This window comes from Syngnathus acus, chromosome 1 (genome assembly GCF_901709675.1).
Source record: "Syngnathus acus chromosome 1, fSynAcu1.2, whole genome shotgun sequence".
Taxonomy (NCBI): Eukaryota; Metazoa; Chordata; class Actinopteri; order Syngnathiformes; family Syngnathidae; genus Syngnathus; species Syngnathus acus.
In genome coordinates, this window is record NC_051087.1 from 12,788,075 (window position 1) to 12,815,238 (window position 27,164).

Here is a 27,164-nt window from a genome sequence, read left to right on the forward strand (position 1 = left end):
CATGTTGTTATCAGTTCACCGTTTTAAACCCGTGCACATTGAAGCATTTGGATTGTATTCAGATATGCTCTACTGAAGTGCATGCATTCTTCATGCCAAAAAGGCAACATAATACTTTTACTGCGCAAATTTTGTTGTGACACTAGCAGTATATTCTCTTGTGTGTTATGTCCTACGCTAAGGGTGTCAGTTCTTGTTTTTCTCTTGTATATTGTCTGCCCTCCCTCAAAAGTGAACTACTAAAAATGTAATCAGTTCTCCAAATAAAAGGCAAAGTGTTCTTTCACAGGTTCCATTCAAAGTACTTACAATACAGCATTACTGCCATTTCCATCAATTTGAGTAGGAAATGCCATAGATCAGAGGTATCAAGCACATTTTTGTCACGGGCCGCATTGTAGTCATAGTTTCCCTCGGAGGGCCATAATAACTGTCAACCCAAATAAACGAACGCCTCATATTATATACAGTATAAGCTACAAAACCAACTGACAAATATTCTTTTTCAAATCAGACGAGTGGCAACTTTTCAAATATTTTAAAAAGTTGATTTTTTAAAAGTTAAAACAATTTGCAATTTTAGTATGACATACTAAAGCCGAGCGCCGGCCCCCAACTTCAATCCACGGAAGTGAAAGAGAGCTCCGTCGAGTCAATCTTTGTCCTTTATGTAAACAACCGTCGCGGCTGCTGACGCGACGTCGCGGCTGCCATATATTGCCATTTACTTTAAAATTGTATGACAATGAATGGCAATAGAATTTCTCATTTTTAGTTTCTTATCATAAAACTGCCACAATAGGGTACCAGCCAATGTCGTGAGTACCGATAATCGGTATTGGTACTCGCTCATTCCTAGTAATTGCCTAGATCAGTGGTCCCCAACCACCGGGCCGCGGACCGGTCCGCGGGTCACTTGGTACCGGGCCGCCGAGCCGCACAGATTTATTTATTTTTTTTTTATCGACGATCAATTAATTCAGGTCAAGACACTCGTCCCGGTCACGTTTTCCCCAGTCGAGCCCGCAAAGGTAATATGTGGCGACAGGCTAACTAACCAGGCAATGAAGCATTCAAAACTGCTTCAACACATGGAGACCAAGCATCCTGCAATAAAAGACAAACCTTAATCACTTCGGGTGTCATTGTCTCCGATTACGTCTAGATGGGACCGGCTTGCTCGTTTCTGAGAAACAAACTCAGTGCTCCCACTAATTCAACGTAATGGTGAGTTTTATTTTTGTCATTTGTACTTGTTTTTATGTCAGTCGTATCATTTTATTTCATCGTATTTATATATTTATTACAAATGTATTATTTATTTATTTATTTATTTATTTATTGATATAAATGTATTATTTATTTATATAAATGCCGGTCCGCGAAAATATTTCTGACATGTAACCGGTCCGTGGCGCAAAAAAGGTTGGGGACCACTGGCCTAGATAATGGTTTAACTGTGGGTGACGATGCACATTTAAGTTTGTGTCTGACTGGTGAAATTCAGATAATAATTCCATAAGAACAACATTCCATATCTTTGCAACATATCGATATTTTTGCTCTACTATATTTGTACTGCCCATCCACTGAGCTCTCGCAACAAGGCAGTCGCTCTTGAAATCTGCTATCCTCAATTGATTACACTGATTTTATTAGAATTAGTCAAAAGTCTCAAAGAAAATGTATGTTGGTCGGCGTTCCATGACATCTGCAGCTGATAGATTTGCTCAATGAGTCAAGGTCATCCAATTGTTGGATACTACAATAAGGTTATCATGCCCAAGTTCATATGTCATTCTGTTATCACAATAGTCAGACGTCTTGAAGTGTATATTATTGGAGAACGATTTAGCCCGCGGTTGCTTTCCTGGACAGGATGCGTTTTGTGCGTTATGGGCCGGGCCATGAATGCACCATCCACGTGCACCGACTCCTACAGGGGGCGGTAGGAGGGAATACTGCCGCGACGCTCCAAGGGAAGTTTCATTTCCTCCTGACACCTCTACTGGGAGCTGCTTCCACGCAGGACGCTTCAAATTAACCTTGATAAGAGCTCGCTGCCACTTTCCGTCAACATGGACATCAAGTTGAAGCGAATCCATAAGACCAGGGGATTTTACGCAGTCAACGAACCGGCTTCCAAGGACTCCTGTCTGAGACGCATTGGCAGATGCATTCCGCTCAATTACCGCACTGAACTCATTCAGCTCCTCAAACTCGCGGGACCAGTGGTAAGATGACCGACCGTTTATTTATATATTAAGATTTATTTCGAAGATGCAAAAGAGTACAGGATAATTCAGTAACTTGTGGGAAAAAACAACCAAATTCAACTCATCTAATACAAAGATAAAGAAATATAATAAAATAATAATAAATAAATTTCATTCTAAAAGCAATACACTACACCTTAAACCCATATTTTCATAGAAAGTGAACGATTCATAAAATATTTGATCATCAAATCTGCCACTGCTTGAGTAAAGTGAAACGCTATTCAAGTAGTCTAATACATTTGCTAAGAGAGCCACAGTTGCACTTGAATGGAGTAATGATTCCACCAGAATAATGTTACATTTGGATGACATTGTCGCCACTGGAACAGAACAATGGCCCCCAGGAAACAAATACTCCCTTTAGGGCTCAAGTCATATTTCACCGAGCTGGAGAAGGCTAAAGTGCATTCTCTGCAATGGTGGATACAATGTCACAGTCCTACTCCTTCCAACCACATCGTAGTTTCCTTTACAGCTGGTTCATTAAAGGGTTGACTTCTCCTCAAATTCTCCACTATGAATGAATGGAAAAAACAATATCAGAAAAACTGCAATCAGTTTCATAAAATCATTCAACCCGCTCGCTTATAAGGCTTCAACATGTCCACACACATTCATATAGGGCTGGAAGGATTCATCAAGTATTTTGAATAATTTGATTAGAAAAATGCATCGATTACATTTACTCTGCCTCGACGATTCGTTTGCCCCAACTCAGCTGCGTAAACGTGTGCCCGGAACTATGTACACGCAGAGTATGTTTCTGCGGATGTTTCAGTATAAGCTTTAATTTACCAGCTCAGTGGCCTAGTGGTAGAGTGTCCGCCCTGAGACTGGAAGGTTGTGGGTTCAAACCCCGGCCGGGTCATACCAAAGACTATAAAAATGGGACCCATTGCCTCCCTGCTTGGCACTCAGCATTAAGGGTTGGAATTGGGGGGTTAGATCACCAACTGATTCCCGAGCGCGGCACCGCTGCTGCTCACTGCTCCCCTCTCCCCCAGGGGATGGATTAAAATCACATGGGGATGGGTTAAATGCAGAGGACAAATTTCACCACACCCAGGTGTGCGTGTGACGATCATTGGGACTTTAATCTTTTTTAATCTTTAATTTACTCGGGTATTTTATGTTTGCACTTTTAATGGCCGTGTAAAGAGCTTTTACAATGTTACAATGATGGCTGTGCAGAAAAAATACATACAAGAGTACAACATCTTGAGTAATGTCTTCATTTTCTAAAAAAAGACAAAAGCATGTTTTATCTGATCAATCGATGTAAGTAATCGCTAGATAACTAGAATACAAAACGAATCGATAGCTGCACCCCCAGATTCATATAAAGTCTGCCATGCTTGGTATTTCAGATTTCTATTTAAAATTGATGTATTTAATCCAGAAGACCAATTTGCCAAGCACAAATCAATGTAGTTAGAGTGTGGGGAAAAAATGGGCAACCATTACCGTATTTTCCGCACTACTAGGCGCACCGGATTATAAGGCGCACCTTCAACGAACGGCCCATTTTAAAACTTTGTCCATATATAAGGCGCACCGGCTTATAAGGCGCATAAAATAGAAGCTATACTGCAACAAACTGAGGTTGACTAGGGTTGCGGTATGCATCCACTAGCCAATAACCTACGAGCCCTCTGTAAACAATCGCGTTTCTCAAACGATCTCCTATAAAATGATCGGAACTGACTAAAGTTCGATCTAACGCATTGGTACTGCTTACCTATGTTTCCCTTCCATATCGATCCGTAGATTTACTCGAAACATTAACAGAGCAGCCTATTTTGACATGAAATAGCCTGGTGCGTATAGCAGCTATCGTTATAGCATTAGCCATCCGCAAAGTCCCATGAGCCTCAGCTCGCAATCTCCCATGAGCCTCAGCAAAGTGTAAACAATCGCGTTTCTCAAACGATCTCCTATAAAATGATCGGAACTGACTAAAGTTCGATCTAACGCATTGGTGCTGCTTACCTGTGTTTCCCTTTCCATATCGATGCGTAAATTTACTCGAAACATTAACGGAGCAGCCTATTTTGAAATGAAATAGCCTCGCGGGTACAACAGCTATTCGGTGACGCCCCCCGACTACAGTTGCCGTAATGTTGGGAAGCGATGCGACCTTGTAATTTACTAGTCGTACTAAAACGTACTGAAACATTTTGGCAGAGCACTGTGTACAACCAGTATGGATCAACAAATTCATCAATTGATCCGTATAGAAGGCGCTCTGCATTATAAGGCGCACTGTGTTTTTTTTTTAGTAAAATGTAAGTTTTTAGGTGCGCCTCATAGTGCGGAAAATACGGTACTTTAAAAATACAGTGAAACAAGTGACAATATTTATTGTATTCGTTTTTCTCCTCCAGGTCATTTCCCAGATGATGATCTTCATGATCAACATCGTCAGCATGGTGTTCTGTGGTCATTTGGGAAAAGTAGAACTTGCAGCTGTATCATTAGCAATTGCAGTAAGTCATTTTTTCACAATTATCTGTGATTAATACATACAGGTTATGTCCACAAATCCACCAACATTTTGGTAGTTTTCTGTCATTCAGGCGATGAAAAGCATTCATTCACTGGCTTTCAGGTACATCTCAAAGTTGCTCCACTATCTAAAAGTTGGTCTACATAAAATACCACACGGTTGATCAGAAGTGGATTCATATCATGTGAAGAGCTCCTTCAGAGTAAGCCAGGGCCAAAAAAGCAAACACATCTAGCTTTCACAAATTCGTCCATCCAGCCATCTATTTTCCGTACCGCTCGCCCCAACAAGGGTCGAGGGCAGAGATCCCTGATCTACACTATTCAAGGGCAAGACAATAACTAGAAACTCAAGGTGACGGTGACAAGGAGGGACATGTCAAAGAGGCCAGTCTTGACACTGACAGCAGCATAATTTGAAGCTCGCCATTCAGCAGAGCCCACAACAATCATTCTTCTTCCAGCAGCCAATGTGCAGGGTTGTTACAGCAAAGCAATTGTCCAATGATGTGCAGAGATCAATTACGGGCACATAAAACACATATACACACACAAACAAGGAGATGAGGTCTCACTCCAGTTTCCAACCAGGAGCGTCACTCCTCCTTCGGGTGAGGGGATGGCTCCCAACAGTTGTTTTTTATGGAAGCCCAAAAAACAATGAACACAAAAAACAAAAACAAATGAACAGAAAACAAATATGTAATTAAATGTTGAAATAATAATCTACAAATTTGTAAGCCCGTGTTGCCAAACTGATGATGTAGGGGTCCACCATAATAGAGGAAAGGTTACAAGATAGAGAGGAAAATAGTTTATAATCCCCCCCCACCCATATTTATTATTATTATTTTTGTTTAATCAAGCAAGGGGTCTGTGCGGCCACCAGTTGCTGATCCCTAGCATACTGCATACTGTAAAATGGAGACTTCGGTCAACTACTTAACCAACATTTTTAAAAAAAAAATGGAGGAAAGGTGGAAAAAAAGGAAGAAAGGATACATTAGTATTTTTTGTCATGCTAAGATCATTCTAAACAATCAGACGAGCGATTCCATGATCATTCTGAGAAGTGGACCAAGTTAAATGGGAAAATTGATTTCTGTATTTGCGCATATTTTTTATGGCATGGAGAACTCTTATCCTCTGTTACGTATGTATCTACTGAATGTCAAAATGACTGTTGTGAAAAGGGTCACGGTAAACATTTTACTGTGTTTTGCTGTACAATAACATATTATTGACAATGCTTCTTTAATTGCAGGTGTTCAATGTGGCCGGTTTATCCATTGGAATCGGGCTATCCTTAACTTGTGATACCCTCATATCTCAGGTAGTGTCCTCAACTTCTTGCACTTCTACCTTATTTATATTAGTGATATTGAAACACAAACCACTCTGACTGGGCTCTCAGACTGTACGGGTTCCAACTAAAACAGTTAAACAACAATATATTGTATCAAGTTAGTTTACATTTCATGAATCTAAACAAATCATTAGTCTCTTGTTAGCTATATACCTCCAAGAACCCTGCGATCATCTGCTGCTGGTTTATTGGAGGCTCCCAGCAACAGCAGAAAGAAGATCGGTGATGCAGCCTTTGTTAATTACGCCCCCAAACTATGGAACACACTGCCAATAGGTATCAGGGAGGCCAGGTCGCTAGATATTTTCAAAACAAAACTTAAAACTCATTTCTTTACCCGAGCATTTAACTAATTACGTTTTATAAATTTCATTTTAAGCCTAATTTTATCTTTATCTTTATTTTATTTTTTACCTTTTCTTAAAGATATATTCTTTATTTTATTAAAGCGTGCTCCTATTTTAAACTCACTTTATTAATTGTGTATGCATACATTAATGTTTTGTTTTTATGTATTCATGTTTTTCTTTCATTGTTGTAAAGCGCTTTGAGCTGCATTTCTTGTATGAAAGGTGCTATACAAATAAAGTTTATTATTATTATTATTATTATTAATGTTTCCTAACACTGCTTATTTGATTCTGCCTTTGGGTAGACCTATGGGAGCGGAAACCTGAAGCGTGTGGGGGTGATCCTTCAGAGGGGGATTCTGATTCTACTGCTGGCTTGTTTCCCCTGCTGGGCTGTTCTCATCAACACTGAACCTATTCTGATCGTAGCCAAACAGAGCCGAGAGGTTGCCAGGTCAGTCACTTTTCAATCTGCAGCATCTTGGTTACACTCATTTTGGAAAGAGCCTATTGTTCATAATAATAATGACAATAATATTAATAATTGTTGTTGTTGTTCTTATCATTCCATTTGATCAAATCAGTCAGACTCTTGGATACTCTATAAACCAATGCTTCACTGCGTTTCATGGCTTCTTTCAGTTGCTTAATGCCCATTTGAATTATCGTAAAAGTAATAGTTAGTAGTAGTAGTAATGGAAGTTAACAAAATAAATATAATACATATATTGTATGCTGTAATGTATGTACAATGTAATACATGTGCTCATGTATGTTTCCAACCCCAAATTTCACATGGCTATTTGTGTGTTGCATAGTCTGTCACAACTTTATGTGAAGATCTCCATGCCTGCTCTGCCGGTGAGTTCACATTCATCTTGGTTTGCATGAGTTATAGCACTAGACCTTGTGTGCTTCTATCATGTAAAATTATGATTTCCCCCTTCAGGCGGCACTTATGTACCAGCTGCAAGGGAGATATCTTCAAAATCAGGTTCCGTAAAGCGAGGCACACAAGTTCATCATGTACACGTAAATAACATGTTTGCGAGTGTGGTTTTTATCCATTTTCTTTGTTTGTTTGCAGGGAATCATTTGGCCACAGGTCATAACCGGTGCAGTTGGGAACATTTTAAATGCAGTCATCAACTATGTTTTCCTACATGTTCTGCATTTGGGAGTTGCGTAAGTTTTTTTTTTTTTTTTGGATAGTATTAGTAGTTCATTTGGGAAAATAATATTAGAATATGTTTTGTTGATATAGTGGAGCCAGACCTGAAATTCGCCTGCTAATATTCCAGAAGAGGTTTTTTTCTCATTGCATAATTCATTGTAATTGTAGTCCTCATTATGCAAAGCACATTCCCCTTGCGTAATTTTAAGTCTCTCTGTAACCCCAAGGGTGTTTTTGTTTGACATTTTATTGTGGATGGCACTATTGAACAGGTTTCCCTCATTTCTTTGTTGGACAATTGTGATTGCCTCCAATGATTGTCAATTATTATAAAAACAATTCAAGTCAATGAATAAGTTTCTACTTTGATATCACCTTTTAGAAAAAGAATAGTTTAAATGCAGCTCATACATTCTAGAATTTTTTTAGCTGTGTTTAAATCATGCTGTTTATTTCTTTGTTCAAGTGGCTCCGCTGCCGCCAATTCAATCTCACAGTACGTGTTGGCTGTGGTCTTATTTATTTACATTAATTGGAAGGGGTTGCACAAGGCCACGTGGGGAGGTCAGTTTCCCTCTCACTCACTTTAAACCTGATAATGAATGAATGATTAGTGTTTCTTTATGATTCATTTTCCTCTCCAGTTGCACTATTTCATTTGATGTTACAGTACTTTTGTGAGCAAAATCCAAATGTGTAATGTTTGAACAAAATTGGTTGCATTTTGTAACTAAACAATGCAACAGATTAGAGAGGTGATGACTCCCACTTTCATTATTTGCCTATCAAGAAGCACTACATATTGTTTTTAACCTAACATTACTGCACATATTCAGTGATTACTTTCTGGATTTATCCATTTAAGCACATACTGTATGCATGCTCAATTTCAATTGATAAATTAATTATTATACTTATTTATTTTTATAACACATCAATCTTATGAAAGTTATGTTTATTATTTTTTAATGGTTTGATCCACAGGCTGGTCTGTCGACTGTTTACAAGAGTGGGGACCCTTTATTAAGCTGGCCATCCCGAGCATGCTCATGGTTTGTCTGGAATCGTGGCTATTTGAAGTAGGAGGATTCATTGCTGGTACAATTAGTGAAATAGAGCTGGGAGCCCAGTCCGTTACATATACGGTCACAGCTGCAGCTTACATGGTAAGTGAAACAAATTCATCTAAACTTGATTACCATCATAAGCACAGGCAGCCACACAACAAATGAATGCCTGCAATACCACAATAAAAGTATCTTACAGTGGTGGACACAAATAATAATAAATAATAATGGTAGCATAGGCCATCCAGACTGCCCCAAGAGAATGGGGAAGAAAGTGTAGTGCAGGGGTGGCCAACCCGCGGCTCGCGAGCCGCATACGGCTCTTTGGCTGGTTCCATGCGGCTCTTTTACGTTCACATCAACATTTGTGTTTATTTTTTGTGCGTATTTGCTTCGCTTGAGTTCAATATGGTATTTTGGTCAAACGCGCATGCGCGTGAGGTGAAATCCCGCAAAGGAGGAGGGACAAACCCATTTGAGGAGTGTCAATTTCGCTCTAAAAATGGCAAGGAAATAATGCACAGCTAAACGAATATATGAGGATGAACACAGGACGTTTTTAACAGAGTTAAAGTTGTTTTTTGTTGAACGCAATGGCAAGCCATTCTTCCTGATATGTCGGACGTCATTAGCGCATTTAAAAGCTTCAAATGTTCAGCGCCACTTGTTCATGTGTGCTCATGTGTATGATGTGGCTCTTTGCGATGACACAGTAAAAAATGTGGCTCTTAGTCTCTGACTGGTTGGCCACCCCTGGTATAGTGGAACAAAAACTAGAAGGTGCTAGGCTAACTGTTGGCTTATTTAGAAACGACTTTCTAGTAAATGACATGGAAAAAATGCATGCAAACAAGCTACACAACCAGTTTCTGGTCTTGCCACAATTAGAGTGTTTGGCTTGGCGTATCAGCTGTATGCTGTATAATCATTGAAACAAATAATATTTTAAAGCGTTTTTCAGAAGTTTGTGAAAGTGGTTAACCTCTGATAACCAAATAAAAAGATAAATGATGATTTGCATTCATCTCACAAATCTCGTGTTGGCCACAACCTGATCTTAACAGTTTTATTTGATGGAATCCTAAATAATGCATAATTGTTTCTATACATTCTACCTTTGCAGTTACCACTTGGAATTTCCGCAGCTGTTAGTGTTCGAGTAGGGAATGCGCTTGGTGCAGGAAACATTGAGCAAGCCAAACTGTCAACCAAAGCTTCCATCATCTGTGCATGTAAGAAAACGTTTGTATGTATGTTTGTAAACTGGAAATGATATCGGTAAATTTGACATTTGCTAAGCAGCAAGGATAAGGCCATAAAAACACTGCTTAATTGGAGATTGGACACAAACCACATGGCATGTAGTAATAGGCAAGTAGTGAAATGGATAACAGAAATGTCGGAATAAGAAACAAATTGTGCATCAAATTCGTGTGTCATTACTAGAATTGCAAATTGTCTTCACTTTTAATATCTTTTTTTTTTTTATATTTGACCAGTTTTTACTCGTCTGATTTGAAAACGAGTTATTTGACAGTTTGTTTTGTAGCTTTTACTGTATATAGTATGAGGGTGCTCATACATTTATTTGGGTCGACAGTCACAATGGCCCTCCGAAAGAAGCTATGACTACAATGCGGCCCGCGAAAAAAACGAGTTTGACACCCCTGGTCTATGCCCTCCCACCACCATTACCTTTGGGACAGTTATTTTCATTTTTGTCATCCTTGATCTGGTGACTGAAATGTAAACATGTATTGCTCTTACTGGTTGTATCTGTTTCCCATTGCAGTTATCGTGGCCTTTTGTGTTGGTCTTACCATCACCCTTGCCAAAAGTGTCATTGGCTACATTTTCACCTCAGACCTGTGAGTTATACCGTTACATATTAGTAACTTTGGCGCTCGTAATACGTGCCACACCGAGGAACTGTCTTTAAAGAATACAGTAGTTCACATTAAAAAGCTATCAGAACATGTGAATGAATTATTTAATTATAATCTAGTAAGTTAAAACAACAGTCGTTGTATATAACAAAAACATTACTATATAAGTGAATAAAATTAAGATGTAATCTGATGTGATTGTAGATCAAAATTTAAAGTCACGCATAATTAATACCATGCTGTGCAAGTGGGAACAAATTACAATGAAAAACAATGAGTTCACAAATTCAGACTATAGCTTGTGAAGAAGGCGTACATATTACATCACATTACGTACATATTATTAGCCATCATTTATTTGGAATATTTTTACATGTCAGCACCTCACAGAGCTTCTTGCTTTTCTTTTGCTCGAATTTTCATATTGTATCTCATCATATTTGTCTCATGACCTTCAGAGACATTTTGAAACGGGTTGCTGAAACCTTGATGGTTTTCGTCTTCTTGCATCTTTCTGCCGCTGTTGCGGTAAGAAAAAAAAATCCTATCTGACATTTTAGGAGAAGTTTTAAATGTGCTTTGTGTGAACTTGCAACAATCACCGCAGGGTGTGTGCGGAGGTGTCATCCGAGGAGTTGGGAAACAAAAGGTTGGTGCTCTTTGTAACCTGGTGGGACACTACTTCATTGGCTTTCCCATTGGCTTGGCCTTAACCTTTGCGGCAAAATTGAACATCCTAGGTAAGACCTGCATGTTCTGGAATCAAAATGTGTCATGTGAGTTTCACAAACGCTGCTGTTGTTTCTTCAACAGGGCTTTGGATAGGTCTTACTGTCTCTGTCTTCATGCAGGCTACTTTCTTCCTCGTATATCTATACAAACTAGATTGGAGTAAGGCTGCTGAAAAGGTGGGTTACTCAATTCTCTGAAAACACAAATGTGACTTTATGAAATCAAGTGATTTGCATTGTAACGTTTTTTAATGCCTTCAATCAGGCTAAAATTAGAGCCGGGGTCCAGGTCCCCCATGACGACACGGTCGAGACAGAAGATTGCGGTAAGTTCAGGCGTACAAATAGCCATCTTTATTTTGATGATTTAACAAACAAAAAAAACACTTTACAGTTCTATATATCTATATATCTATATAGATATATGTATATATCTATATGTATATATAGGTATATACATATATATACGTATACGTACATATAACCTAATCTTTAGAGCACACAGGTATTTTTTACCTGATGTAACCAAAATGTAACCACTTAAACCAGATGGCTGAAAAATATCAAATATTATTTGGGCGCCAATGAATACCACAAGGAAGAAAGTAGGTCGGCAAACAATACTAAAAATATAAATAAATAATCCATCCATCCATTTTCTGAACCGCTTAGTCCCCACGGGGGTCGCGGGAGTGCTGGAGCCTATCCCAGCCGTCAACGGGCAGTAGGCGGGGGACACCCTGAACCGGTTGCCAGCCGATCGCAGGGCACACAGAGACAAACAACCATTTGCACTCGCACTCACACCGAGGGACAATTTGGAGTCTTCAATCGGCCTACCAAGCATGTTTTTGGGCTGTGGGAGGAAACCGGAGTGCCCGGAGAAAACCCACGCGGGCCCGGGGAGAACATGCAAACTCCACACAGGGAGGGCCGGAGGTGGAATCGAACCCGCACCCTCCTAACTGTGAGGCGGACGTGCTACCCAGTGCGTCACCGTGCCGCCCTTAAATAAATAATACTAAATAAAAATAATAAATAGTACTAAAAATATTTTCAACATGGAGATGAATACAGACATTCTGAGGTGACAAAGTTCAATTCACCACTAAGTTGCAACTGCAAATACTCGGATGTTGGCCAGAAACTGTGTCAGTATCTCGAGTGTCATTTCCGTATATGGAGCCATTGCAATGCAATATATCGTATTATGAGTATTTTGTCTCTGGTCGAGTACAAAGTGAAGCAAATATTTTTGTCTGTTAAGTGTTAAAACTATAGTTGTGTTTTTGAATCTTCAGAGATTTACACCAACCCGGACCCAGTTACTTCCCCTACATCCAGGTGTGAGAGCGCTTCAGAGGGCCAACAGATTCCAGATCAACATGAAACTGCAACTACCGTAGTCGGCAATGTTCTCACAGTAAAACAGCTGCTTTTGAGGCGTGGCTTGATTTTACTTATCTTTGTTGCCATCTTAGCGGCCGGAATTATCGCCAATCACTTCCTTGTCAAACTGCTGAAATGAGCCTCGTGTTGGTTTGTAACGGACAGTCATTAAGTGAACACTGGAGGACTCAATAGTGTGTTTATTAGTTGCTTCTAATGTCAACTCATCTCTTATGAGTAAATCATCACGATCAAACCCACGATTATAAACGTGTCAATAATGTATGTAAATGCAATCACTTTGCATTGTGTTTGGTGTTTATTCAGCAATAGTGTTCATTCTGCACCTTGATATGGGCCAATGATTGCAAGACTGAAAACAAGGTGCAGGCAGAGCGTGCACAAAAGTGGAGCTTAAACAAAACAAAGCATTGACTGAAGAATACACTCCACCTGAGAAAGAAAAGACAATCAAGCTCTGTGAGTGGGAACAGCAGTTTAACTCCAAACGGCAACTCAAGGAGACAAGTCTTGATTACATTTTTTCAGATGAGAAACAGGGATAAACTTGGGTTGCTTATTTAATGGATGAGACAGTTATGGTGATAGCAAATGGGCTCCTATTGAAAAAATGATTTTTTTATACATATTTCTAATATGTAATAGGCATTGTATGTATTGCAGATGTGGCAGATTCAATTCGTGACAACTTATTGTGCAATTACATTTTTAACATTGTATTTTACATCAGAAAGATTTTATTCTCATAATCATTTTCTTCAATTAAGTCCAGATTACTGTAGATGCTGTTGTTGGTTTAAAAAGGCTCTTGCTGTAAACTTCTCTGACATTTTCCCCCAATGTGTCAATTTAACATATTCAGCCTGATCACCTGTTTGCTGTGAAATCTTGCAATAAAAAAGTCAAAGTCAGCTTTATTGTCAATCCCTTCATGTGTCAAGACACACAAAGAAACCGAAATTCCGTTTCCTCCGTCCCACGGTGACGAGACATAGTACACGATAGACATACAAGTAGACGACACAAAATAAAAACAAGAAGGCACAAACGATAAATAATAAATAAAAAATAAGGTGTTTTACTGACATTTATGTAGTGCATAACGGCCTGCTGAGCAAAACTGTAACTAGTTCGGCATGTACTCAATTCAAGTAGCTGAACTGAATACAGTAAAGATTTTCATGTACATAGTCACATCACTGCCATATATATATATATATATATATATATAAAACGAACAACCATCCACACTCGCACCTAGTAGTATGACGTACGGAAGTGAGGCATGGGCCCTGACCCAGTGGCCGACCTAAAAAGACCTGGCAGATGACCGTGGCAGCCGACATGAAGGCACTCGGCATCAACCACGAGATGGCCATGGACCGTTCCCGGTGGAAGAAGCCCATATCGAGAACCCAGTCCAACCCAGCGGCGCCTGGAAAGCGGACTTTCAACCGATGATGATGATGATGATGAACAACCATCCACACACTCGCACCTAGGGGCAATTTGGAGTGCTCAATTGGCCTACCAAGCAGGTTTTTGGGATGTGGTAGGAAACCGTAGGTACCGAGAAAAAATGCAAACTCACACAGGGAGGGCCGGAGGTGGAATCAAACCCTCTGAACTGTGAGGCAGACGTGCTAACTAGTACACACGCACACACACACACACACACACACACACACACACACACACACACACACACACACACACACACACACACGCACACACACACAGTTTTACATCATCCACATGGCGTAATTGTCATATTTCATTCATCCATTTTTCAAACCGCTTCTCCTCTCAAGGGTAGCAGACGTGCTGGAGCCTATTCCAGTTGACTTCAGGCGGTAGACGTGGGACAACCTGAATCAGTCGCTAGCCAATCGCAGAGCACACATAGATTTGCACTCACACGCACACCTACGGGGAATTTGGAGTTCACGATCGGCCTACTGCACGTTTTTGGAATGTGGGGAAAAAAAACGGAGTTCCCGGAGGAAACCCACGCAGGCATGAGGAGAACATGCAAACTCCAGAACTCCAGACTGGAGCTGGAACCGAACTCACCACCTCTGCATTGTAACCAGTGTTCCACCATGTCAACATTGTCATCTTTCAATGTCATAAAAAAGACACACACATTGTTAGCACACGTTTTATTGATGTAACAAAAGACTAAAAAGCAAAATGTTGTGCTTCTCATTTAGAACATAAACAACAGAGGCAACAAGAAAGTTTTCCCTGAACTGTTCAGAACATGTGTTTCCTGTTAAAAAAAAAAGTGCAGGTCTTTTTATACCTTGTAATTACAATATGTAAACATTCTGTAATGTTGCACAACAGGTTTTCTTGCCAGGAGGTTGCGGTATATAAACGTTTCATCAGGCAGCAGTATCTCAGTCTGTAGTGGCTTGGGCTTTGGGGCCGGAGGACATTTACAGGAACTAAAATGTAGATGAGGCAACTGCCGTTGGAGTTGTCAACCAACTTAGCAATTGTGCGATTTCTACTACAGCCTAAACAACACAGCGCCGTTCCATGTCTGCAGGTAAGACACTAAGTTTTGCTTGAATTGAAAACCTTTCGATGGGGTAGCGCTGTGAAGACACCTTAGCTCATCCAAAAAGAGCGGTTGCATGGAACACTGAAAATGAAAAAAAGTTAAAATGCAATTGAAAATGTAACCTTAAATTATAAACAAACTAGCAAATACACACACTTCACTTGTAAAAGGTGTCCTCCTCATTACTCTGGCTGGAAGCTGGGCAGCCAAGACACAAGCTATATAATGAAGATATATTTTTGGGAAATAAATGTATACAATTTAATGTAAGTTGAAAATGCAGGTCAGTGCTTCTGAGTGTATTTAGGGCAGCAGAGAAAACCTTGTAGGCTGTGACTGCACAACTACTGCTTTTAATTCATATGGGATTATGCTGTCCTCCAAGTTGACTCCCTTTCCCTCACCCTCCCTTCCACTGATTCAGTCACAGCAAGATCAAGTAACTTGCATCACTGGCGCACAACTGCACAGAAGATTAGCTTCAAATGAGCCTTCCGAAGAGGTGAGGCAAGATTCAGAGGCGAATGGAGCCTCTTCTCGCGGCTTGTGGTTGGGACGCATTAGAGCAGTGGTCCCCAACCTTTTTTGCGCCACGGACCGGGTACGTGTCAGAAATATTTTCGCGGACCGGCCTTTATATAAATAAATAATACATTTATATAAATAAAAAATACATTTATAATAAATATCAATATGATGAAATAAAATGATACCACTGGCATAAAACAAGTATAAACGACATAAAAATAAAACTCACCATTACGTTGAATTAGTGTGAGCACTGAACTTGTTTCTCAGAAACGAGCCGGTCCCATCTGGCGTAATCGGAGACAATGACACCCGAAGTGGTTAAGGTTTGTCTTTTAATGCAGGATGCTTGGTCTCCATGTGCCGAAGCAGTTTCGAAGGCTTCATTGCCTCGTTAGCTAGCCTCTCGCCACATATTATGCAGAGTGAGCTTAGCGCGTCAGACTCACCTGTGGCGATAAATCCCTATTTTAAGTAGGACTCCAGAAATGTTCTTTTAAATGCAGCTTTCCTTTTCTTAGAACTCGTAGCCTCTTCTTCCGTCTCATTGGGCTTTTTTCCCTTTCCGAAGAAGCTTTCCAAACATCTCTGTTACTTGCTCATATTTGCTTGCTTTGCGGGCTCGACTGAGGTGACATGTCACGTGACCGAGACGAGCGTCTTGACCTGAACCGACGGATGTAATTGGGAGAGAATTGCAATTTTAAGAAATATTTTTCAAAATAAATTCTTACTCATTTTTGCTAGCTTTGCGGGCTCGACTGGGGAAACATGTCACGTGACCGGGACGAGCGTCTTGACCTGAATTAATTGATCGTTGATACATTTTTTTTTTTTCCTGTGCGGCTTGGCGGCCCGGTACCAAGTGACCCACGGACCGGTACCGGTCCGCGGCCCGGTGGTTGGGGACCACTGCATTAGAGGATTCATCCCGTCCAGTTTCCGCACCGAAGTGATTCTCCTTTTGAAGCTGGCAGGACCTGTGGTAAGATCCCAAGATGAAATGACTGACAAAGCTTCATTTGGCTCGAATTGTGTAATTGTATGTGTGTGTATATTTTATCAATCTTAATACTGGTGATAAGCCATTTGCCACTTTGTTTGTAACTACTCCAGGTCATTTCCCAGATGATGATCTTCATGATCAGTATCATCAGCATGGTGTTTTGTGGTCATCTAGGGAAAACACAATTTGCAGCTGTATCACTGGCAATTGCGGTGAGGACATTTGCCCTATTGTTATTTCCACTAGTACATTGACACAATTAACTTGCCTGACAAACATTACTTTCAGAAAAAAAATCAATGCATTTTTTTTATTGCTGTTGTGTTTTTTTTACCTTAAAGTGCTCTGTAATTTGTCACCCAAAACAACGTTGGGAGGGGGACTGGTCAGAGCAATAATTCTGCTAATTTTGATTGAGCATGTGCAGCACGACTCAAGTGTGTCAATTTGTGGGACTTTTGAAATGTTTGCTGGGGTTTTCAAACTGTGAAGTGGCTTGTTTAAAGCTGGAAAACATTGGGTAAATAGACTGTTGGCCATAATTATAGTTCTCGAAATGAATTACTTTTATCACTTTTAACCTAAGGCACAGATTTCATCATGCATCAGTCATAGATGAAATGACGTCATAACATTTGCTTGCCGCTGTAAAACAAGACATTGTATTCCAAATTTATGAGCAACGGCGTATTAAATGTTCATAACATTTTCTTGCCGCTGTAAAACAAGATCATTGTATTCCAAATCTATGAGCAACAGCGTATTAAATGTTCATAAAATGATCTTAGAATGATGTAATTGGCAAGATAATGTATATATTTACCCAACAAGTCGAAGACAAATTGACCAAGCAAATTTGTCTGCAAAAGCCACATGATTTAAAATAATGAATTATCAGACAAAATTTTGATTTCGTTGGAAAGACAAGATTGACTCAACAGTGAGATGTGATCGTTTCTGTGTGTATTTTGCACGTTCTTCCGAAGTGGTTCTTTACTACCCAGATGTTCTGTGAGCCAGCCTCAAGGGTTCAGGGGAGGACAAAGAACAAACACAGTCTGTTTTGTCCACACCACTTGTATGATTTGTGACAGGAAGAAAACAACACTCCCATCCTTTTGACGTATCTAAATTGTTTTCAAAAATAGTAGCAAAAAAAAAGTAGCTGACTGATACAAAAATATGTGAGGGTACAGTTGAGTAGAAGCAGCTGTGGTTGAATTCCAAGTTGTGACAAGGCTTTGACATTCTGAATCTGGATTTGCCACCTCTAGTTTTAGTCAACAAAAACTGGTGACATTTTGAGTCAGGGATACTGTGAAAAATCATATTTAACGATCTGAAATAGATGGTAAAACATTGCTTCTCTGACTTAATTGTTGGGTAAATAGTGATCTCACCAGCGAGAGTTATAGACAAACTGTTCAATAACATATTAATGTGTTTGTTTTATTACAATATTTGTACAGCGTGTATAACATATACAGTATACACAGACATAATATACTATAAAAAAACATTTATTTCATAACCTCTGTTTTCAAATGAGCAGGATAAGTGCTATGCATTTATCGATGAGTAAAACTGATTGAAACGACCATGCAGTAATATCAAAATAAATACATTTTAAATCAACCCCAAAGGCTTCTGTATGAAACTCAGTGCCAAAGACAAAAACAAAGGACATTCTCACTATAATTATTATTAGTTTTGGTTAGTTTGGGGAAATGTAAAAAGTAAGTTGTTAATTTTTTGTTTTTATAAAAGCATTTTCATTTTTATTTTATTCCGTTAACAACACTCCCATCCTTTTGACGTATCTAAATTGTTTTCAAAAATAGTAGCAAAAAAAAAGTAGCTGACTGATACAAAAATATGTGAGGGTGGTCATTTCCAAAGTGAAGCAGAGCATTCCTGAACTTATTGCTGAAAGGCAACAGCAGAAGTTACATTATTATGTTTTGTGGGGTTTTTTTTTTTATTGTAGAATGCCAGTTGAGTAGAAGTGCCAAAGATAAAAACAAAGGACATTTTCACTATAATTATTATTAGTTTTAGTTAGTTTGGGGAAATGTAAGAAGTAAGTTGTTAATTTTTTGTTTTTATAAAAGCATTTTCATTTGTATTTTATTCCGTGAACAAAATGTTTCATCAATTTTAGTCTTAGTTATTTAGTTCGTAAAATAACTTTGCCTGGCAGATGGTAGGCTCTTTTCTATAGTTGGCCGTTGTAATTAAAGATATCAGCTAATGTGTAGTACTTCAATGCAAAGGGTGACAATGGGAACCCCACAATTAAGAGGTAGTGCTTTTTGAATGGCAGAAGTTTTGATTATTTTTCCATGAGATGGCGCCTCGGTGACAGGAATTTACTATGGAAAAACATTGTAAATGAACTTATTTGAGAGGGACGTTTGACTGAATGCTGTGCTCAAACCTCTATGTCAAAGAAATATCGGCCGTAATACGCCATGTCTTTATTAATGCTTCTTTAATTGCAGGTGGTTAATGTGACTGGCATTGCCGTTGGGACTGGCTTGTCATTGACCTGTGACACCCTTATATCTCAGGTAGTGCCGTCAAGAAAGGTTGCACTTTTCGTGAAACAAAACCTCTTTGGGCTCACTCTCAGCTCCACTTCAAAACAGTTCAACCTTGGATTTGTCTATCAAGATTTCTTCCATCTATCAAAACTACAGTATTCATTAGTGGGCTTCCGGTGTTGCTATTTATTTGATTCTGCTCTTGTGTAGACCTTTGGAAGTGGAAACCTGAAGCGTGTGGGGGTGATCCTTCAGAGAGGGGTTCTGATTCTCCTTCTAGCGTGTTTCCCCTGCTGGGCTGTTCTCATCAATACTGAACCCTTTTTACTTGCCGTTAAACAGAGCCCAGAGGTTGCCAGGTAAGTCGCGTTTTAATCCTCCCATCACCTTCAGCATACTATTTTTTATTCATTTTTATTTATTTATTTTTTTATTAGTTAACAATTAGTATAATAAATACATAAAGAAGGTAATGCATCCATCAGACTATTATTACTAATATTATTTAGTGGTCAAGCGATTAAAATATTTAATCATGATTAATCTCTTTTTTATTGTTCAATCATTGTTAATCACACATTTTATTTATTGTAAAAAAAATCCCTTGAGTTTTAGCAAATTTTATTACCATTAACATGAAGAAGAGGTTTGATTTTCTTATGCAGACTCATTTTTTATTGAATTGGATTCAGTTTATAAAAAGTCACACAAACAGCTCATCAACAGTCCATTCTAAGAATTCAAAATTTGCGCAATATAAAAAAATACAACACGCATTCAGCATGTAAGCATCCATCTCCATGCATGATGATGCACCACACCGGTGCACACAGTTGTTTGGCCTTAGCCAAAGTTGAAAGCAGCGTTCAGTGTTTCACTTCAATAAATATCATTGGTGACGTTTGTCCGAGCGTGTCTGCAATATAATGGGTAGAATTTTGAAACCGAGATACCTTACAATATCGTGACATCCTAAACATTACTATAATATAATAATGCATGCGATCTATATTTTAATGTCTCCATACCGCAATTTCACGTGACGTTTTGTGTGCTTCACAGTCTGGCACAAATGTATGTGAAGATCGTCATGCCTTCTCTGCCAGTGAGTTCATTTTTGTCTCTGTCCATAAGTTATGTAGACTGCTTCTATCATGTAGTAAGATTATGATTTTTCTCCATCAGGCGGCATTTATGTACCAGCTGCTGGGAAGATATCTTCAGAACCAGGTGCTGTGTAGCAATACAATATTTTTTATATGAAAGTTAATAATAGACATAATACAGAACCTGCGTGTGTGTGTGCGTCCGTTGTTTTGTTTTGTTTGTTTTGCAGGGAATTATTTGGCCTCAGGTCGTAACCGGTGTAATTGGAAACATTTTAAACGCATTTGTCAATTATGTTTTCCTCCATCTTCTGCAACTGGGAGTTCCGTAAGTTTCCCAGAATCATTTTTTTTTTATTTAGAAAAATACAGATCTTGTATGTTTTGCAAATACGGTGAAGATCAACTTTCAATTAATGTAATATTTACTCAGTATCATTAACATGCAGAGGTGTTTGATATTTTTATGCTGATATTAATTCCCACAATGCAATGCACGCTCTACTTGCCTAAATGTATTTTGAAGGTATTTTTATTTCAGTGTTACTACACAAAATATGATTTGTAAAGATGCCAAAATTTGACTGTTTCCTCCTAATTAGTGAACAATTGACCAATTTTGCCAGTTCGCCCTCTGTCCTTTGTCCAGCACCCTTCCGTTCTCCACACCACAGGGAGACGGGGGTCACACTGCAGTCCTAGTTTATTTAGCACTCGTTCTCTTCTTGCTTCTAACATTCAACTCAATATTGTCTCATTTGCACTTAACCCCTCTAATTTCACACCCGTGTTTATAACATTCTTTGTTTGTGTTTGTTAAAGTGGATCTGCCGCAGCTAATGCAATGTCACAGTGTGTTTTTTCCATCATCCTACTGGCCTATGTTTGGTGGAAGGGGTTGCACAAAGCCACATGGGGAGGTCAGTTGCCTTCTAACTTTCAATGCAATGATGAATGGATAAGTGTATGCATCTTATTAAGTTATAATAGTACACTACCTGTACAGTGTACAGTATTTATGGTTACTCCTACAGTTAGTTTAGTATGTGATGATGTTTCAACTAAATTGTTAATGACTGTAACTCTACATGGAGATGGGCAGATTAAATGATGGAGGCAGTCACAATGGTCAAAAGTAGTGGTTTCACATCATATCATCAAATGTAACACTTCATGTCTCATTAAAACACATATTTGTTGATGACTTTGATTTTTGACCCTCAGGCTGGTCCCGTGAGTGTCTCGAGGAGTGGGGACCCTTTGTCAAGCTGGCCATGCCAAGCATGCTCATGTTTTGCCTTGAGTGGTGGGCATTTGAAGTGGGAGGATGTCTTGCTGGCATAATTAGTGAAATTGAGTTGGGAGCCCAATCTGTGATCTATAACCTGACTGTTGTGGCTTTCATGGTAACTCAAATGGAATTCATGTCATTCAGTGGTGGCCAACTCAATTAGCATTATAAGTCAGACTGTGTTTCTTGAACCTAAACATTATCTTTGTAAAAAGAGATATTGTGAAGATTTTGTATCCACAACAAATAAATTTGCTGGTCTGTGGATTTAGCGATGGGACGTATCGTAAATTTTAAACCCTAGCTGAATAGCGCTGATCTTTTCTGATCTCGGTTTATACAGTAGGAGACTCGACTATTTTTTGCAATCATTTTTAGGTTTGGAGAGCAGAATTCTCCATTTCGCTGCACAAAATATACAATTCTATAAAGCAGAAGTCCCTAACCACCAGCAACCCTGTCTGTGATTATCTTCTAAAGGGGAACATGCGCCTTCATTCAGCCACTGAGAACTAAGCCAAGTCGAAAACGGAGCAGGCTAACAGGGATACCGTATCTTTCCAATAAATACTATAAGCCAGTCAATCAAGATTTAGTACCAATTTTGAAATATAGGAGCAATCTGCTCAGTTCTTTTCCTTCCAATTTCCAAGATGGCTGTGCAGATGAAACCAGGCTTCACAATATTAATATATAAAATATTAATCATTAAAAAATTGACCGACTGACAGAAAAAAAGATAGCCAAAGAGTCGCATGTGTTTTATGAGCGTTATGTTGGCCACTCTGATCTACATTATGGAATTTTGAATGACTCAAAAGTGTTTCTGATTCTATACATTTGACTTTTTCAGTTCCCCATTGGAATGGCAGCTGGAGCTAGTGTCCGTGTAGGGAATGCTCTTGGTGCAGGAAACAGTGTGCAAGCCAAGTTGTCTTGTAAAGTTTCCATCATCTGTACATGTAAGGGCAAAAACACAGACGAGCAAGACAGCTAACGGCCAAACTATTCAGCCCACCGGTTGTCACTGCAAGAAAAAGAGAACATGCCAGTGACATGGAATGACATCTGTCTCATGGCCCCTCAAATGAGCTGATTTGCCATCCATGCCAAAAATGATGCTGTAAAATGAATTTGGAGAGGGTTAAATGCAAAAACATTCATGGATCACGATGAGTTACCATTTCATGAATTTTATCCAGTTTGTCTCTTTCCCATTGTAGCTGCAGTCGCCTGTTGTGTTGGACTTAGCCTTACACTATCCAGAAATGGAATTGGCTACATTTTCACCACAGATCCGTGAGTCATCTCACCTTCACTTGATAATATAACAAATTTGCCACACTCTTACCTTGACATTAACATTAACATTGTATTGTATTTTGTTTTCTTTCCAACTTCATCTTTCCTTCAGAGACATTTTAAAGAGGACTGCTGACGTCATGGTTGTTTTTGCTGTCATGCATCTTGCTGATGCTATTGCGGTGAGAAGATTAATTTCATGGGAAAGTGATCAATGTTGACATCTAAAAGAATTAACTGAAATTCTCATCAAAGGGTGTGAGTGGAGGTGTTTTTCGAGGAGTTGGAAAACAAAAGGTCGGTGCTGTGTCCAACCTGGTTGGACACTACTTCATTGGCTTTCCAATAGGTGTGTCTTTATTGTTTAAGACACAATTGGGCGTTGTAGGTAAGAAACAAGCATAATCGTGTTTTACATTACACAATCATCACAACAGCGTGACTCATGAGATTCTGTTTGCTTCTGTTGATTCTTGAACAGGACTTTGGACTGGTCTTACGATCTGTGTGGTACTGCAGGCTATTTTCTTCGTGGCATATTTGTGCCGTCTTGATTGGACAAAGGCTGCCAATGATGTGAATAACTAATTTGCTGGAAAACACAAACATGGCATGCAATTCAAATGATTTTAATTTTGACATATTTGTATCTCTCTGGTCAGGCTCAAAGGAGAGCAGGTGTTCAGGTCAAGGTTGAAGACACGGTGGAAATGCTAGACTGCGAGCCAGGCAAGTCCACGTTTAGAATAATGCAGATTATCACCATGTTGCAATTACGTAATATACTTGGCTTGAACATGCACATACTGATGGTTCTCTGGTTTTAACAACAGATATCAGTAACATCAAAAACATCAGTAAGACAACCAATTAACTGGGCAATAAATTATCCATCCGTCCATCCATCCATCCATCCATCCATCCATCCATCCATCCATCCATCCATCCATCCATCCATCCTTCCAACCTACAGGAGTACTATCCTGTAGGTTGGAAGCCTATCCCAGCCGTCATCGGGCAGTAGATGAGGGACACCCTGAACTGGTTGTCAGCCAATCGCAGGGCACACAGAGACGAACAACCATCCACACTTGCACTCACACCTATGGGAAATTTGGAGTGCTCAATTGGCCTGCCAAGCATGTTTTTGGGACGTGGGAGGAAAAAGGAGAAAGCCCACACAGGCACAGGGAGAACAAGCAAACTCCACACAGTGAGGGCCTCAAGTGAAATCCACACACTAACCACTGTTCTCCCGTGCCGTCCGCAACACATTTTAGTGTTTTCCATATTCCATGACACTAGGTTTCAATCATCCAACACAATTAACAAATACAATGGACCATTAGAACACTGGAGGGAAGGCTGCTAGAAATGGGCCTTTATACCCCTATATTTTTATTGCATTAAAAAATAGACGTTTGAAGCTAGAATAGTCAATTATCACATTAACAATGTATAGTGTTTTCTTGATTAGTTTAATGATATCCGCATTCAAAAGTAATAATTTTATTTTAAAAACAAGGACATTCATAAGTGACCTCAAACTTTTGAATGCATGGTTTAGACAACATGAAAGTGGAAACAGTGATATGGAGGTCAAATTTGTCAAAACTACCAGCAAGTGCAACATACTTGGATGAGAAGCTACATTATTGTGATATTATTTGGCCATCAGTCAATACATCACGCTTTTATTTCATTTCTAGACTCTAAAACTGCAGTGGTTCCTGCTCCTTCACCCAGATGTGAGAGTACTGCAGAGGACCAACAGATTCCAGACCAGCCTGAAACTGCAGTCACCATAGTCGGCGATGTTCTCACAGTGAAACAACTGCTTTTACGTCGTAGCTTGGTTCTACTTGTCATGATTGTCATCTGTGTGGCTGGAATCATTACCAGTCACTTCCTTGTCGGACAATTGAAGTGAGTCTCGGCTTGGTTTATATTTGAGAGTTATCAGGTGACCGTGTTACTGGATGACCCGAGCATTGTGAAAGAGCCAAGTTTCTAATTATATACCACTTCTAGTAATCACGTGCTTTATCGTTGTGATCCAACTCAATATCATAAATCACTGTATCATAATAATTCTGTGTGTACAGTACATTAGGATGGCTGTGAATTATGTTAATTTAGTATTTCTTTGACGATATAGAGAACCTTTGTACATATTGCCAATGATTTTTTTTTTTTTATTCTTTGGCTTACGACCCAACATTAGACTGACTGTTGTTATTGTTCTATTGGTGTCTACTTTATAAATATAGAAAGTACTGAATATTAACTTGTTTTAATTGACTGTTTTGCTGCCTTTGTGGTTGTACCATTATGTATATATAAAGTGTTTTGTTACACAGCTGTGAAATATGCTATATAAATCAAATTAGATTGTATTGTAATTTTATTGTAATTGTATTGTATTATATTGATTGCAAAATGGGTCGTTGTCTTTTCCTCTTTGTTTCTTTCCCAAATTGCCACCAGAGGTTGCTGTCTGCTCAGTTTACTCGGAGCTGTGATGAATTGAATGGTGCTTGGGTGCGCCTATATGCTGTATATGTAATGTAAAAAGTACATGATGCTAATTGAAATGTGACTAACAGACAAAGAGTGATATATTATTTTGTAACATTCTGTACACCGGGAAATCACGAGTGTCAAAGTGACTAAAAAGACAGTGACTGATTCATTATGCCAATGTTCATTTGCTTGGCATCTCATTTGCTTTTGTCAAATAAGACCTCTGTGACTTAAGACTGAATACTATGTTGTACACCACAAATAAATAACCAATAATTTCAAGTAAACCCCTCTCAATTATTTGGTATTATTAGACTGTCACCTTATATCGCTGACAAAAATTGATGAGATTGTTTACACCTTAAAAAGGCTGCTGCGCTATGAGATGGCTCAGCCCATTTTAAAAGCACATATACTTACATCATACATTTAAACATGATACCTTGGCACACATTCTTCCTTGTATGAGAGTGGTGTTGAATGATGTCAGAACAACCATCGATGACAACTGTGGCTGTCGCTAGGGTCCTGAAAAAGAAATGGCTTGAAGTCTAGACTTTGGAAAAGCGGGTTTTCTTCCGAGCGCAGGTAGTCAAAATCGATTTTGGCGTATTTGATCAAGGCACAGAGAGACAAATCGGAATACTTCCTGGAAGCGATTCCAGGTGACTTCAGCCGAAAGACAGGGTACTCACTGTCTGAACAGACTGACAATCGCAGGGCTTTTGTTGTGAATGGTTATATCTCGATGTTGCCGTTGCTCTACAGTTGCTGATCCTTTACACTATCCTTTTATTATAAGTTCATTCTGATTCTGTCAAAAGCCTAATTCCATAATGTATCTGTTGCTATGCATTTGCTGTTTCCCCTTATATGCTTTGTCCTGTTATGGCAACCTTTATTCTGTCATATAGGCCTGATGTCTGACAGTATAGACCAGGGGTGGGCAAAGTTTTTGACTCGCGGGCCGAACTGGGTTCTAAATTTGGACCGGAGGGCCGAACCAGGAGCAGATGGACGTAGTGTTTGTGTGAAGTAATATAAGCGACCTGTAAAGGTCATTGCATAAAAGATTTTGGCCTTTAGTAGGTAATAAAGCATGGATATTCCAAACAAGTTTTTTGAAAACAAATGCATTTATTAACAGCATTAAAAAAAAAATCACTAAAAAACTGCTATCAGTGATTCTCATAAAATACGACACTATTATTATGAATAACAGTCTCCATCACTTCAGTGCCTGCAGGTCAGATTAATGAAAAATGTTTATCTTATGAGATCACATCAAGCAGCAAACATTCTGACCAAATATATCATCTTGAAGAATCGGTGAAAGCATACATCCAAATAAAGTAATCAAAACGGCAACACGGTGAGGGGTATCTGAACATCAGAGCAGAGTTTTAACTCACAAACACCTGGTAACAGAGGTGAGGAAACGGGAAACACTTCCTTAAAGTAAGCCTTAAGAACTTTACAGGTTAAGATTAGTCGCAAACAGGTGGTGCATCAATGTCCTTGAGCATCC

At 39.2% G+C, this 27,164-nt stretch overlaps 2 protein-coding genes across 2 annotated transcripts; both read left to right on the forward strand.

The window, feature by feature from the left end:
• The first annotated feature begins 2,078 nt into the window (after positions 1 to 2,078).
• Positions 2,079 to 12,886, forward strand: LOC119122020 (multidrug and toxin extrusion protein 1-like). Its single transcript, XM_037250182.1, has 16 exons — positions 2,079 to 2,234; positions 4,664 to 4,765; positions 6,049 to 6,117; positions 6,806 to 6,954; positions 7,319 to 7,361; positions 7,450 to 7,494; positions 7,588 to 7,685; positions 8,141 to 8,238; positions 8,659 to 8,840; positions 9,865 to 9,973; positions 10,534 to 10,609; positions 11,086 to 11,155; positions 11,235 to 11,367; positions 11,441 to 11,535; positions 11,624 to 11,684; positions 12,660 to 12,886. Exons 1-16 carry the CDS (start codon positions 2,079 to 2,081, stop codon positions 12,884 to 12,886), a joined length of 1,713 nt encoding a protein of 570 aa, XP_037106077.1.
• A 3,898-nt stretch (positions 12,887 to 16,784) lies between these two features.
• LOC119122029 (multidrug and toxin extrusion protein 1-like) lies at positions 16,785 to 25,718 on the forward strand (the record flags this gene model as incomplete). Its single annotated transcript, XM_037250193.1, has 16 exons — positions 16,785 to 16,850; positions 16,982 to 17,083; positions 19,373 to 19,441; positions 19,625 to 19,773; positions 20,477 to 20,519; positions 20,600 to 20,644; positions 20,751 to 20,848; positions 21,343 to 21,440; positions 21,745 to 21,926; positions 22,665 to 22,773; positions 23,035 to 23,110; positions 23,226 to 23,295; positions 23,369 to 23,501; positions 23,595 to 23,689; positions 23,776 to 23,842; positions 24,823 to 25,718. Coding segments are annotated over 16 exons (1,623 nt in total), but the record flags the coding sequence as incomplete, so codon positions are not given.
• Between the last annotated feature and the right edge of the window lie 1,446 nt (positions 25,719 to 27,164).